The 15,620-nt window shown below is 41.3% G+C and overlaps 1 protein-coding gene across 1 annotated transcript; it reads left to right on the forward strand.

The window, feature by feature from the left end:
* The first annotated feature begins 579 nt into the window (after positions 1-579).
* On the forward strand, positions 580-2,067 carry MKRN3 (makorin ring finger protein 3). Its single transcript, XM_008566159.1, has one exon. The coding sequence runs from the start codon at positions 580-582 to the stop codon at positions 2,065-2,067; it is 1,488 nt and encodes a 495-aa protein (XP_008564381.1).
* The last annotated feature ends 13,553 nt before the right edge of the window (positions 2,068-15,620 follow it).

A 15,620-nucleotide genomic window follows, 5' to 3' on the forward strand; every position in this document is an offset into this window, starting at 1 on the left:
ATGGAACAAAGGAAAGACCCACACAGACATAAGATAGTGAAAAGAAAACGAATTTATAAAATTCACGCATGAAATGTTTCAGAAACTGCAAGATGAATTTTTAAACATAGGGGAAAAAAAGAAGGATGATTTCTAAATGACAGATTAGGAACAATAATCAGATAAAACGCACATGATTGAAACTAGAAGCGATTGAATTAAAACCTCATCCTCTGGAAAAGGCGCTGTGAGAGAAGGAATTAGGGACTACCGGAGCGTAGCGGAGCAGGGGCAGAGGCCGGAGAAGGGGGCTGGGGCTTCGCTGCCTGTGTTGAACAAAAAAGATGTCAGATCTGACGTCTGCGGCAGAGACCGAGCAGAGCGCAGATGGTGTCACCACAGGAAGTGTCCCCCGTGCTGCCTGCCCCCGGGAGTGAGTAGGAACCAATAGTCACAGGGAGCAGGGAGCGGGGGGGAAGGAAAAAAGATGCACACTTCCCTTCCTGAATCCTCCGTACCTTCCCCGAACTCAGGGCTTTAAGCCCCAAAATAAGGCACACCGGGGAGGTTCTGGCACCGTTTCAGGGCAAATAATCTGCCATGGAAGAGCCTGCAGCTCCCTCTGAAGCCCACGAGGCACCCGGGGCCGAGGCAGGTGCCGAGGCAGCAGGGGAGGGTGCATCTGGGCCCGACCTCCCCGTGTGTGAGGCCTCCGGGGAGTTGGCAGCTTCAGACCCAGTCTCCCTTCAAGCTGCTGTGGGCCTGCCCCCCCTCCGTGTGGTTCCGGAGCCAGCCCACCTGCGCACAGTGGGTCTGAGGTCTGCCCGGGCCTCAGGGGGAGGGGCCAGGCCCAGCTGTCTTCCAGGCCGGAGCAGCGGCAGCTGGACAAAGCAAATCGTCTGCAGGTATTATGTACATGGGCTGTGCAAGGAGGGGGAGAACTGTCGCTACTCCCACGACCTCTCTGTCAGGCAGAAGGCCAGGGAGGGCCGCGGTTCACCGCCTCAGGCCTCTGCAGACAGAGGCCCCAGTGCGGCTGCGCAGAGCGAGCCCCCGACTCAGGAAGTGGTGGAAACCCCCCCTGCTGCATCCTCACGCTCCTTGCCTCTGATTGGCTCGGCTGCTGAAAGGGGTTTCTTTGAAGCCGACACAGACAATGCAGGCCGTGGAGCTGCTGGAGGAGCAGGTGCAGCGGGAGCAGAAGGCTGGGAGAATGCCATTGAGTTTGTTCCCGGGCAGCCCTATCGGGGCCGTGGGATCCTTCCTGTCCCCGAGGCTCCTCTGCAAAGCTTGGTGACTGAGAGGGAGCAGATGGCTGTGGGCATGGGAGAGCAGCTTTGTCGCTATGCTGCCAGGGGTCAATGCTTTCGTGGGGAGAGCTGTGTGTACCTCCACGGAGAGATATGCGACATGTGTGGGCTGCAAGCCTTGCACCCCATGGATGCTGCCCAGAGGGAAGACCATATAAGGGCCTGCATTGAAGCACATGAGAAAGATATGGAACTCTCATTTGCTGTGCAGCGTAGTATGGACAAGGTGTGTGGCATCTGCATGGAGGTTGTCTATGAGAAAGCCATCCCCAGCGACCGCCGCTTTGGCATCCTTTCCAACTGCAATCACACCTTCTGTATTAAGTGTATCCGCAGATGGAGAAGTGCCAGACAGTTTGAGAACAGGATCACCAAGTCCTGCCCCCAGTGCAGGGTCTCCTCCAGCCTTGTCATTCCCAGTGAGTTCTGGGTAGAGGAGGAGGAAGAAAAGCAGAAACTTATTGAGCAATACAAGGAGGCAATGAATAACAAGCCCTGCATGTATTTTGCTGAGGGGAGGGGTCGGTGTCCCTTTGGAAGGAACTGTTTTTACAAGCATGCATACCCTGAGGGCCAGGGAGATCATCCTCACAGACCAGGTGGTGGGTCATCCAGCACATACTGGCATCAACTTGTGCAGCCTGTGCAGGTGGGAGAGGGCAACATGCTCTTTAAAAGCAGGAAGAAGGAGATTGTCGTGCTTTGGCTGGCCAATCTGTTGTTTAAGCTATTTCTTTCACTGAGAGGTGATGAGTTTCCCTTCTCTGAGGACCAGTGAAACTTGCTTCATTATGAGCTGGAGGAATATTTTTATTTCAGTCTGTAGCATCATCCTGTGACATGTGGTCTAGTTTGCTAAGGCTGTCGTCTGCTATTGCCCGTGTTCCCTTTATTGACACACCTTTTACTTTCGGGGGCTGCTGAGGTGATTTTTATGCAGTGTTTCTGTTTTCTTGTTTATTCCCCATTTCCTTCCTCGCAGGATTATGGTGTTTCTCTGTGTTAAAAAGAAAAACAAAAAAGTCCTTAAAGTTATTGTTTTGGTGAAATTAATATTACTGTCAGTTTATGGCTTATTGTGTCAATTTCCATTTCCAAGATGATTCACTCAGTCCTAGTGTTTATAGAATTTCCACATTCATTGGGAAGTCCCTCAAGAATAAATGTGGCAGGATCAAAGGGGAAGTCTTAACTGAACTAGAAGGTTTCTGCAAAATAGCCTTAAGAAATGAACCCTCACAGGACCTTGCAGCTGCTCATCTGTTTGTTTACATGTCTGTTCCTTCCCTCAGTCCCCTTAAAGTGCACTTGTTAACTTGTGGTTATCTTGTGCTTTCGTGTTGTACTTGACCAAAACTAGGTATGTAAGTTGACTTGTGATTTTGTTTTACTTGATCAAAACGAGGTGTATATGTTTACTTGTGATTGTTACTTGACCAAAACCAGATGTATATGTTTACTTGTGATTTTGTTTTACTTGACCAAAACCAGTTGTATATGTTTACTTGTGATTTCGTGTGCTGCTTGACCAAAACCAAGTATCTAAGTTTACTTGTGATTTCATGTGTTACTTGACCAAAACCAGCTGTATATGTTTACTTGTGATTTTGTTTTACTTGACCAAAACCAGTTGTATATGTTTACTTGTGATTTCGTGTGCTGCTTGACCAAAACCAAGTATCTAAGTTTACTTGTGATTTCATGTGTTACTTGACCAAAACCAGGTGTATATGTTTACTTGTGATTTTGTTTTACTTGACCAAAACCAGTTGTATAAGTTTACTTGTGATTTCGTGTGCTGCTTGACTAAAACCAGGTGTATAAGTTTACTTGTGATTTCATGTGCTACTTGACCAAAACCAGGTGTATAAGTTTACTTGTGATTTCATGTGCTACTTGACCAAAACCAGGTGTATATGTTTACTTGTGATTCAGTGTTTACTTGACCAAAACCAGGTGTATATGTTGACTTGTGATTTTGTTTTACTTGACCAAAACCAGGTGTATATGTTGACTTGTGATTTCGTGTGCTGCTTGACCAAAACCAGGTGTATAAGTTTACTTGTGATTTCGTGTGCTACTTGACCAAAACCAGGTGTATATGTTTACTTGTGATTCAGTGTTTACTTGACCAAAACCAGGTGTATATGTTTACATGATTTTATCCTGTTTAGTGTGACATGAAATTATTTATATGTGGAAGTATATATTTAAGAATGATACATATATAAATATATGCATATGTGTGTAAAAGTTATGTATTTGAAAATAGATACAAAAGAATATATACCATAATATAATATATATATGTTTATGTAATAAATACAGAACTAAAAGCTGAAGGTCAAAGCCTAATAGGATTAGCTGTTGTGTGAGTGTGAGTTGTGTGAATAATTTTTTTGTGCCCTGCACAGATGTCAGTAATCATTATCTAATGAAAACAACTGTCCAAGTGGTTCTGGCCAAATGTGACAGACACGGATCTTACAGGACTTACAAAACATAATGTTGTTAATTCCTATGATGACATTAATAGTTCACTCCACTATTATAAATACAGAAATGTGTACTTCTATGCCATTTAGCCATCATCTCATTATTCTTTATACCAGCAAATTCTGGGCTCAGACACACAGGTTTTTGTATTCGGTATGTTAAATTATCTCTAGACTTTCCAAACAAGGGGCTTTTGACAAAAGTTTTCAAAATAAAAGTAGGAATATTATAAAAAGGGAAAATAGAATAAAAATACTGAAACTAGTCAGAATACAAGAATGGAAAGATAAAAGAATGAAATATAGAAAGGACCCAAAACTAAATACAATAGTAATATAAAAATTTATAATACAAATTACCATAATTAGATTAAATGAAGAATTTAAACACTTAAAGTCAAATTTATCAGATTTGATTAAAATTAAAATGAAACTATATGCTATTTAAAATACACAACTACAATATAAAAATACAGAAGAATTAAAAACCATAGGATGGAGAAAAATTAACCAAGCAGGTGCTCTTAATTTCTTTATCACAAAAAAATTTTATACTAAGGAGTTATGTATTGGAAAGTATATATAAAAGAATATATGCCGTAATATATCTCCAAAGCATGTTGCCGGAGACAAAGGATGATATATAAACATTAAATCTAATTCACAGGAATATATAACTATTTAAATTTTGTATTTAATGACATTACATCAGATATTGGTAAAAATAGAAAATTCCAAATCCAAGCTCTTAGTGGACAATTTCAAGACATCGAACAGGCAAAGGCAGAAAGAATGTGAGAGAGTTGAACAACACAATTTTAACAATTTCTCCAACCTGCATAGAATATAGTACGTGTCAATTGCACAATGCAGTTCTCTAGGCTAAGATACCTGAAAAATATGCTAGGGGCCAAGTCCTGAGTCCCAGAATATTTAGACTGCCCTGACTATCCAAGTGTACTAAGCACTCTTCAGAGTAATAATTTAATTGTCAGAATCACCTTATGTGGTACTTGCATTAATTTTTCTCATTATCTTGATGAGGTAAATAAGGTAGAGAGTTTAAAATTACTTGCCCACATAGCTATAACACATATTGGAATTAGTGGAATGAGGAATAGAGCTCAAGTAGTATGTTTCCAGAGCATTTGCACTGACTGCTGCCTCTAGCCCCATATGGGTGACCACAAGAGCAGGTGGACTGGTTGAATATAGCTGCCGGGGATGCATGTACAGCCTTTAAGTATGGGTAGTTCAGCTATGTGGGGCAGATCTGAGCATAAATGAACCACCACAGAATGTGAGAGTCTTGGGACTTTTATCTATAGGCTGCCAGGCTCAGAGTTTCTTAGTCCTCTGCTCAGAATGTGCCTCAGCCTCCCATATGTTTACACTGCCTCTCCCTTCTTACAACATTCCTGGTTCTCTGAGTAAATTCAGCCTGTTTCTCCGTGATTTTTGCCATACTCCTTTCCTCATGATTCCTCTTATCCAGATAATTTACAGTCAGGAGACCCTGGATACCTGACTATTATTAACATGCAAGGTGACTGATTCCAAATAAAATTCAAAAATAGTCCCACCCCTGAGGCCCCTGCTCTCCACACATGCAGGGGAAAGAGAACCAGATGGGGCACTTTCAAAGACTGTGCTGACACCACCGTCTGAAAAAATGAGCTCTGGTAGTGGCTAACCTGTCAGGGTTTTTAAAGCTGAGCCTGGAAATCTGTGGAAGCTTTCTCCTAATGTACACTGCCCAACATTTGAAAATATCACGTTTTTGTTCAAATACTAACTTGAACTAGTCAATCATAATAAAGTTCATGAGATATAATGGAACAAGGGTTAGTAGAAAATAAAGTAGCTCGGGAGACAAAGGATAATTAGAACCCTGACTCTGCTTCTTACCTGCCATGCAGTCTAAGCGAATTACATAAATTTTCTACACCTCAGTTTCTTCGTATGAGAAATGGGTATAATACCACCTTCTTCTGCAGGATTGTTGTGAGAATTGAGTGTAGTCTGAACAAAGTGCTTGAAACTAGGTGGTGTTTTTAAAGTGGCATTATGGAAGTGGGATTTTGGGGTGTTTGTGGACGTGGCAAGTGATGATACAGGAATTAATACTCGACCAAGTTTTTCTTTGTGGGAATCTTTGGAACTCAAGTTAACATTATTATTTTATTAGTACTTCTGTGTTCAAGGGGCATATTACTCTCACATTCATAGTTTCAAAAAGACCAAGTATTTTTTTCTGCAAAAATCATTTAGTTAAAACTAAAAATGTGCTACTCATTTACTGATAACAGACAACAAAAGATGTATTATTTTTGGTGGATGCCTGTGTGAGGAAAATAACAAATAAGGTAACTTTATTTATAGTGGCGTTTTTTGTTCCCTAAGCTCTTTCAAAAAGCGGTGAAATAACACAGATGTCACTGCCACCAAGGCTGGGCAGTGTTTCCAAGGGCTTTCCCATAAAGGCAGCTGGGCTACCTCTGCCGCCTTCAGGAACAAAGGAGCCCGTGCCACACAAAGGTTTGCTCTGTGAGTGATTTGGAGTGTGTGCTGCACCACCCCCACTAGGACTCAAGAACTCGGTCCGGAGTCCACAAGTAAGATATAATTCCAGCTACAACAACAACAACAACAAAATCCTGGTTAAGCAAAAAAGCCTGCTTTTGCTTCATATGTCTAGATTCAGAGGATGTATGCACATACAAATATGCTAAAGGAAATTTACCTAGTAATCTCTCCCCTCAAAGATATGGCGACCACTTTGTCTCATGATTTACATGTCACTAAATTCACTTACTGAAATTTACTGACATAAAGGAAAACATTTCCAGTCCACAGTCGATGCCCATATGTTCTTTTATTTTACACTTTTGTAAACAGCTCGGGGGTGTGGTTTCTGTTTCCACAGCTGATGCTAAACTATAGCCTCAATGTGCAATGGAGTTGGGGTGGGTCTGGGAAAAAGGATGTTTGGAAAGTAACCCAGCATTAGTGCAAAGAAGTAAATTAATACATGTCAGAATTTTTGCCATGAAAGTATATAATATATTTTCCAGTATTAATGGAACACTAACAAGAAAATAATTGTATAGTAGATGACAATGAAACTGTCAAGTAGATTGAAAAATCAGAAGTAGAACGCGCACCATCCTCTGATATCAGTACAAGAAAAAAAGCTACTAAAACCTGACAGTTACTTTAATTTTCTTGTAAATAATTTGATAAAAGAGTTAATTCAAAATAATTTAGCAGCACAGAATATGATAATGAAAAATTATACATACCATAACCTACAGGTACTGCTGTATCAGTGATCAGAATAAAACTCTTAATTTAAATAGTAGTATACATAGTCTATAAAGACAGATAGTATTACATAGGTATGCATATTTGTAAATTTTATAGACAACACAATATGAACAAACACACAATCACAGTCACACAAGTGTGCAACTAAGGTAAGTAGAAGGAATAAAGAAAGTTAAAGCAAAAATTAGAAGATCAGAAAATGGAAATAGGCTTTTTTGGGAAAAAAATACCATAGATAAACCAGTGATTAATTAAAAATAAGGGAGAGAGTACTATTAAATAGGAAATGATAAGTAAGAGCTAATCAGAGACAAAAAAAGACAATAAGGAAATGAAAGTTAAATTCTTGTTACACCTGAGGCAAATACACTTGAAAATATGAAAGAAATTTAATATTTTCAACATAAATATAATTTTCCAAACATCAATTCAGAAGACAAAGTTAAATCCATGCAATGATGTAAAATCTTAAGGAAATATAAGTAAGAATCATGATTTAAAAATTAAATTTTAATCCCTTTAATTAGTCAAAGGAAAGTAATCATATAATCATCTCTCCTGTCTCCTCTCTTCACTATTGGTTAACATGTTTTGAAGTATCAATCAATGCAATTGTATACAAGGCCCCAAAATGGGACATATAATTGAGACATCCTTCAAAAAAGGATGTAAATTTATCTCTCTGAGCATTTGGAATATCATATGATGAAAGTCCTCCAAAACAATGTGGAAAATTTCAAAACATAAAATTCAGTAATGTTCTAGAGAAAAAATTACCTAATAATAAATTTCATATTATAAAGCAAAAGCTAGATAGAAAAAGTAATGGAAGACCTACTTTGTTATAGCAACAATAATTAAGTGCATAGAAATAAACTTAAAAATAAACATGTAAAAGCTACAAAAAGAAACAATTATGCACCTCCAAGGAATCTTAAAGAATTCTTGAAGATATGAAAATATACACCATGTAATTTGAGATCGGGGAATTCAACATCACCAGCGTGCACATTTTTGCCAAATTCCTAATAAAGTACAAACAGATTATTTATAACTAAAAAAGAAAACAAACATACACAATTATTGTGAATGTTCATTTGTTGGGGGAAAATCTAGTAGAACCTGAACATTTTAGAATTAAAAAAAACCAGTCAATAAACCCTACCACATCTTAAAGCACAGTGCTATATGCCAGGAGTATGAAGTGGAGATCCTAGCACATGAATTGATAAATTTAAAATGTATATTAAAAAGGTCCATAAATAGACATAAATATATATTGAAATTTAGTTTATGATAAAGATAAAAATAATTTGAGATTATTCAATGAAGTTGTTGGGTGAACTCAGGACTCATTTAGAAAACTAATATGTAGGATCTATATATCATATTTTACACCAGTATAAATTCCTCTTACATCAAAATTTCAAATATAGATAGGAAACCAAAACCATACAGAAACAGCATAGAATATTTTTGCTTTTAAAATCTTGCAATCAATAATGTCTTTCTATGACTTGTTTGTGGAAATCTTAAAGAAAAGTTTAACAATAATTGTAGCAATCACTGCATGGAACTTCCTTATGTTCCAGGCTCTGTTCTAAGGTGTTTTATTTCATTTAATCTTCCAACCCCCATCCCCAACCCAAAAGCAGGTGCTGTGATTGTCTCCTTGTAGCAGCTGAGAGAACTGAAGCTCAGGGAGGAGGTTAAGACATATGCCCATGGCCACACAGATAATGACAGTCTATGTTTCTCCAAGGGCTGACCTCTCAGCCACCGCACTGCTTTACTCATGTAACCACCTTAAAAAAAGCCTAACAAATTCAACATCAGAAAGCCCCCAGAAATATATCAAAATACAAAAAAATATGTAATTCATAAAATGGAATAAGAGCTTATTTCCATAATATATAAGGTGTTATATTAAAACAAAAGAAAAGAATAATAACTTAAAGAAATTAACAAAAAAGTATGAATAGACCTTGCACAGAAAATGAAATGCAAATAGTTTTAAAGATAAGAAAAGTTGTCGTGCATCAGAAATAATAATGATCATTAAAACTTAAAGGAGTTCCAATTTTCTCCTTTCTATTTGTCAGACTCAGACGTTTGAAAGCATGCAGTTGGTGAGAGAAGGGGAAATAGGCACACAAATACTGCTTCTAGGAATGTAATCATTACACTTTCCATGCAGGAACATCTGATAATAGCCAAATCATAAATTCACATATACATACCCCTTGTCTCAGCCATTCAATTCATATAAAAGTGTCCTACAGGTTGATTCTACACTTACGAAATCATTCAAGTACAAGGATGTTAATTGCAGCCTTCATTATAACAGTAAAAGAATAGAAATGATTAAAAAAAAAATGTCCAATAGGCAACTGGTTAAAAAATGGCATATCTATATGATGGAATATTATGAAGCCACATTCAAAAAGTAAATAAACAATAAAGCATAAGGAAATCTTCATGGGATGACCTGGAAACATACTGTGGTAAGGAGGAAATAAATGTATTGAAGTTTATAGGCTTATATCACTTGTATATAAAGGCAGTGATAGTTATATATGGTGTCTATGAACATATGTGCATAAAAAGCCTCCTGACAAATCATTTGTAGGTGAAATAATATATGGATTTATGTATATACACACGTGCGTGTAAACGTATATATATATATATATATATATATTTAAGTAAGTAAACAGGAGAATATGTATACATATACGAGGGTACTTCAAGAAAGTTCAATGGAAAGATTTTTATTATCTTTTAATTCTACTTTTCCACAAACTTTTCGAAGTACCCTTGTATATGTGTGTGTATGTAAAATAAATTAAAGGCAGAGCTGAAAACCAAATGTCAATTGTTAATATACCCATGCCTTTGTGAGTGTGGGTTTTGTGAAGAAAAGGTGCAAAGATGTGGTTGATTAATTGCAGTGAGAAAAATTGCACTGTAAAGACACAGCAGTGGTTCTCTACTGCTTATCATTGTGGCAACAGAGCTGGCTGTCAGGGTTCCCACAGATGCAGACACAGGCTTACTGATAAGGCTTGAAACTACCTGGGATTGCCATGTATTAATAAAATCTGTGACTTGGTTGCACAGGTATTTATATACTCAATATTTTATGTCCTGAGCCTCTCTAAGCAAGGTGTTTTGTTTTGTTTTGTTTTTGTTTTCCAAATATTGAAATAGTAACTAAAAAGCTAGGGAAAGGAGAATAAAAATAATAAGTGTGTAAGAAGGTTAAAAAAAAAAAAAAGAGATAATGGACAAAGAGCAAACAAGACAGAAAGTAAACAGCAGCATTGGCAGTTAAACAGGTAATCCAAAAGAAAGATTTTCTAGATTTACTTAGATTGGACAAAGCTCAGTTTAAGGCAGAGGTGTTAGTGGAGAAAATGACAAAATTTCAATGCCTGAAGACGTTAAAACATTTTAAATTTGTATTCAAGAAATTACGTAGCTTCAGAATATACAAAGAAGAAATTATGGAACTAATGGAAGAAATCCATGAACCTACAAGCTTAGCAGACATTTTAATACACCTTATGCATCATTTATTTAAAAAGCAGTAAGGATAGAGTGCATTTGAATAACACAATGAACATTTTGAACTTAATTCTCATGTTAGAATCCTACCCTTATCAAATAGAAAAGTCATTTCTCCTCGTATAGACAGCAGAAAAAGGAAGGTGACCAGTCCAAAGCCCTGACCCCAGATGACCAGCCTCTGATACAAATAGACCAAATAAGTTTACTGTGCAGTAGGCAATGTGAGAGGAGTCTGCAAGGATGATCTAATTTAATTCTTACAACAACGCTCCGTGCAACATGCTCTATTCTTCTCATTATCCAGATCAGATAATGAGGCAGTGGGAAGTGAAGTAATTTTCCGAAGGTGAGGCCCACATCAGAAAGTATGTAGCCAGAACTTGCATCTGGGTTGTCTAATTCCAGAACACTTGGGTCGACTGCCTTCTTCCATGCCACCTACTCTTTTGATCTGGAGGAAGTGGGTCTCCTATAAAAAGCTGCTTGGAGAGAAACACAGACCCTTTCACTTCGATGGGCCAGCTACAAGGGTAAGGGCTAAGCATCCCTCTACTGCTGGTGTTAAAAGCCTGCAGGACACTCGATATTATCTGCCTCTAAAGGGCCACATGCCCTACTGTGTTAACTATGCCTCATTCCTCAGATCTGTAAAACAGCACTATCCTTGCTATGCTTTCGTGTTTCCTGGGCCAATAGTTCAGCCTCCTTAACTGTGGCTTTGCTTATTTCTTTCAACATCACATTGTCTCTTTCAACGTGATATCACCCAGATGTTAGCAAAGGATGGTAGTTTGGGCTCTCTGAGAAGTTGACACCAAGACAGGATTAAATGTGCAATGATTTTATTTAGGGGCATTCCCATAAGAGAAAATGAGGAGAGGGCTGGAAAGACTTGGAGATACCTCAAACCACGTTGCAAGTCTGACTCAAAGTGAAGGAGAGAGAAGGAAGGCAGAATAGAGGCCTCCTGGATGGTTTGCATTCAGTGGAGGCGCAGCAAAGCCATCTGTGAATCCCTGTGCCATGTCTGCCACTACTGGAGTTTTGCATCTCTCAGAAATATGCCACGCCACATTCAGTCATTAGCTGGGTGCAGCCAGCCTATGGGAAGTTTGATTTTGACATATATGGCAATGGATTTCAAAGCATAGTGTCTGGAGCCTGTGGTCAGTTAAACTCCCTCTAGTTGAAGGTGTTCCAGGTGCATTCTTATGACCATCACATGAGCCAGAATGTCCAGAATATTCCACCTATGCTGCCAGGAATGCTAAATGTGTTAGGATTCTCCAGAGGAACAGAACCAGAACGTGTCATAAATGATTTATTATAGGAAATTGGCTCATGCAGTTATGGAAGTTGAGAAGTCCCATGATCTGCTCTCTGCAAACTGGGGACCCAGGAAAGCTAGAGGTATATTTCTGGTCCAACTCCGAAGGCCTCAGAACCAGGAAAGCCAATGGTGTAAGTTCCAGTTTGAGTGCAGGAAAAGACTTACATCCCAGCTCAAAAGTAGGCAGAGAGAGTAAGTCTTTCCTTACTCTGAGTAATAAACAACCTTTTGGCCATTTCAGTCTGTGTCCCTCACTGTGCTGCACTAGACTACACCAACCTGATTTAAATACCTCACTTAAAAAAAACACAACTGGCATCACTAACAGGATGGTGCAGCAAGAGTTGTGAGGGACAACCTGTAATTCCTGTTGACTGCTCTCGGCTCGCTTATTTGCTGAGTGGAGTGGCTGCGGCCACTGGGAAAGGCTCAGCAGCTTGTGGGTGTAGGGCCACACTGCTGGGTGCTGCCCCTTGCAGAGTGCTGCTGAGACCCTACCCTGACTCATGGATTTTATTTTATTTTGTTCTATTTATTTATTTACTTATTTTAAAATTTATTTATTTATCATTATTATTATTTTTACATCTAAAATGTTGTTGCAAAGCAGTGGGTGGGGGAGGGGAGAAAGGGAAGAGGGTAGGGAAATGGAAATGGGGGTGGGGGCGGGGCTGGTCCATGGCTAGCTCCTTCTCTAGCCTGGCTGTGGAGGGCTGGGGGGTGTGGCTGAGGCCTGTGGGCCTCCTGACCCTGGCTCAGGAGCCTGTGGGCTTTCTGGTGGTGGCATGGTTGTCTCTGGGCTGGATGCAGATGTTGGAGGGTGTGGCTGAGGCCCTCAGCTCTTCTTATGATGATGGTTATAAGAATGCACGTGGAACACCTTCAACTAGAGGGAGTTATGGGCTGGTTCTGGTGGTAGTGTGGTCGTCACCATGCTGGATGTAGACATTGTGGGGTGTGTGGCTGAGGCTCTCAGACCCTCCTCATCCCAGCCTGGGAGCACGAGGGGCTTCCTTCCAGTCCTTCTAGGTTTTACAGGTTTTCTTTGGTGATGTTAGACCTTTACTAGTTAATATCAAACTTGGTCTCTGGTTTGTGGATTTTTTTTGTCTTTTCTTTCAGTTTTGTGTTGAATTATTTGCTGTTCCCACCACTTAAACTCTGCATTGGAACTAATTTGTTGTCCTTTGCGTACCTCTAAAATGGGGGAACTTCCTGTGGGGACCAACAGTTGAGCCTTACAGTTGAGCTAAATTGCTGCTTTGCTACTAATTCTCTGGGGAAGGATTTTTGTAAAGCTCAGGTTTTAATTGTTGACCTCATATGTACTTCCAGGTCTTGTGAGGTCTGGTACACCTGGGTTGTGTGGAAACTCTGGTCTGGGCCTGAGACTTTTCAGGAGACTGCACCCCCTACTGTTCTATATTCCTGACCAGTCTCTACTGAGTGGGCCTTTGCTAATCGGAGGGCAGATTACCTGTTCATGCTGTGCCCCAGTGTTCCCCCGGTGGGCCGTCTCCCCTGCCACCTGCACTCCAAACACTTCCCATGGGACAGGCCATGTGCCTGTCCCTTGCAATGACTTACTGGCCTCTGAGTGGCTCCTTTTTCTGTGGTTCCACAGGATACCTGCTAGTGGTCTTGCTGGCCTGAGGTCCACCAAGGACCTCTTCTCTCCTGCACTCTCCAAGCATCTTCATAGGTAGGGTACAGCAGCGACATTTGCCAGCTCTTGCTCCATTGGCTCACCAGGACCAGCCTTGAAGTGGTCAGGGCTTGAAATGGTTGGAGCAATCCTTTCTTTCTCTCATTGTGGCTTCTCCTGCCTTTGTGAAGTCCATAGCTCTCTCTTCCCCTGAGCTCTAGCAGCCCCAGCTTGGCTGTCGTTGCTTTTTAATAGTTGTAAATTGCCTGGTTGTGGGAGAGAGTGATGCTAGACACCATCTACTCTGCCATCTTGATTCTCTGCCCCATTGACTTGTGGATTTTAAGTCAGAGCTCTCTCTGCCCCAGAGTTCATATGACAATCCCTGACCCAGCAAGAGGGGAATACTTCCTCTGTCACTCCCCAGGGATGGGAATAACTGTTCTGAGTCACCTTGGCTATATAGTTATGAAACATCCCTGCAAGCTCTTATGAGTATTTCTGGGTGCACGTGACTGAGGCAGCTAGGCAAGGTTAAAACTTGTTGGTAGACAGAGAAGGAAACCCCTTTATCCCCCATCTGCTGTGTTGGTGGACAGTAATGGGGACAACTTACAAAGTCCCTTCCCAGCAAGAGAAGCGTCCTCTCTCAGCTAGGGAGTTGTGGTGCCTCGTAGGGTGGTGCTGTGCAGTCTGCCCTCCCTCCGTTGCCATCTTCCTGAGGCTGCACTCTTCACCCTGACCTATAGGTTACTGAGGGCTAATCCCTGCAGCATGATGGCAAAGGACTGATGACTCAGATTAAAGGACTGGAACATCTCATTCCCACCCCTCTTGAGACACCTGAGGAGGTTAGTGAACTATTAAACAAATACAAAACTCCCATCCTGTGCACCTGGGCTCTGCTGCGGACTGCAGCCCATCAGCATGCTGAAGCATTGGTGTCTGGCCTACGAGGGTTCGGGTCTTGCCAGTTCAGGACTTGCCAGGTGATCCTGCTGCAGATGCATAGTGGGACCCATCGTAGCCCAGATGGGGTCAATTGAGACACCCCGGAGAGGCAGCTTCCTCCAGACAAGGCCAATGGGAACCACACGTCTTCCTGGTGGCCACTTGCGAGGGCTAATGTATGGATGAGCAACAGAAAGTAGAACCCAAGACCAGAAATTTTACCCAGTTAGAAATCTAAATCATTCTTGGGCCGGCCAGGTGGCGCACTGGAGAGTGCGCCGCTTGGGAGCGCGGCGGCGCTCCCGCCGAGGGTTCGGATCCCATGTGGAGATCGGTTCCCGTAATAACTCCAGATGGGGTCAATTGAGACACCCCGGAGAGGCAGCTTCCTCCAGACAAGGCCAATGGGAACCACACGTCTTCCTGGTGGCCACTTGCGAGGGCTAATGTATGGATGAGCAACAGAAAGTAGAACCCAAGACCAGAAATTTTACCCAGTTAGAAATCTAAATCATTCTTGGGCCGGCCAGGTGGCGCACTGGAGAGTGCGCCGCTTGGGAGCGCGGCGGCGCTCCCGCCGAGGGTTCGGATCCCATGTGGAGATCGGTTCCCGCTCACTGGCTGAGCGCGGTGCGGGCACAACACCGAGGGTTGCGATCCTGTTGCCGGTCCCTGGTACGGGCACGACACCGTGGATTGCGATCCCGTTACCAGTCAGTAAAAAAGACAAAAAGGAAAAAAAAAAAAGAAATCTAAATCGTTCTTAAAGATTTTGTACAAAAGGATGGTGAGAATGTAGGGCATTCTTATAATTTTATGTTGCCTTGGCATCCATTTTGAAGATAAGTCTAACTTCCTCCTACCAGAAGCAGGGCTCAGTCACCCTTGACACAGTCTCCAGTTCTCTGCCTCCTCCCAGTTCCTCATTGTGGGGAATCCAGGTATCTCCTGAGCAACCTTCCTAAAGAACAGCTAGATGCAGCCTGCTTTACTCCTCCACTGGCCCAACACCC

Source organism: Galeopterus variegatus, unplaced genomic scaffold, assembly GCF_000696425.1.
Source record: "Galeopterus variegatus unplaced genomic scaffold, G_variegatus-3.0.2 Scaffold226, whole genome shotgun sequence".
Lineage (NCBI taxonomy): Eukaryota > Metazoa > Chordata > Mammalia > Dermoptera > Cynocephalidae > Galeopterus > Galeopterus variegatus.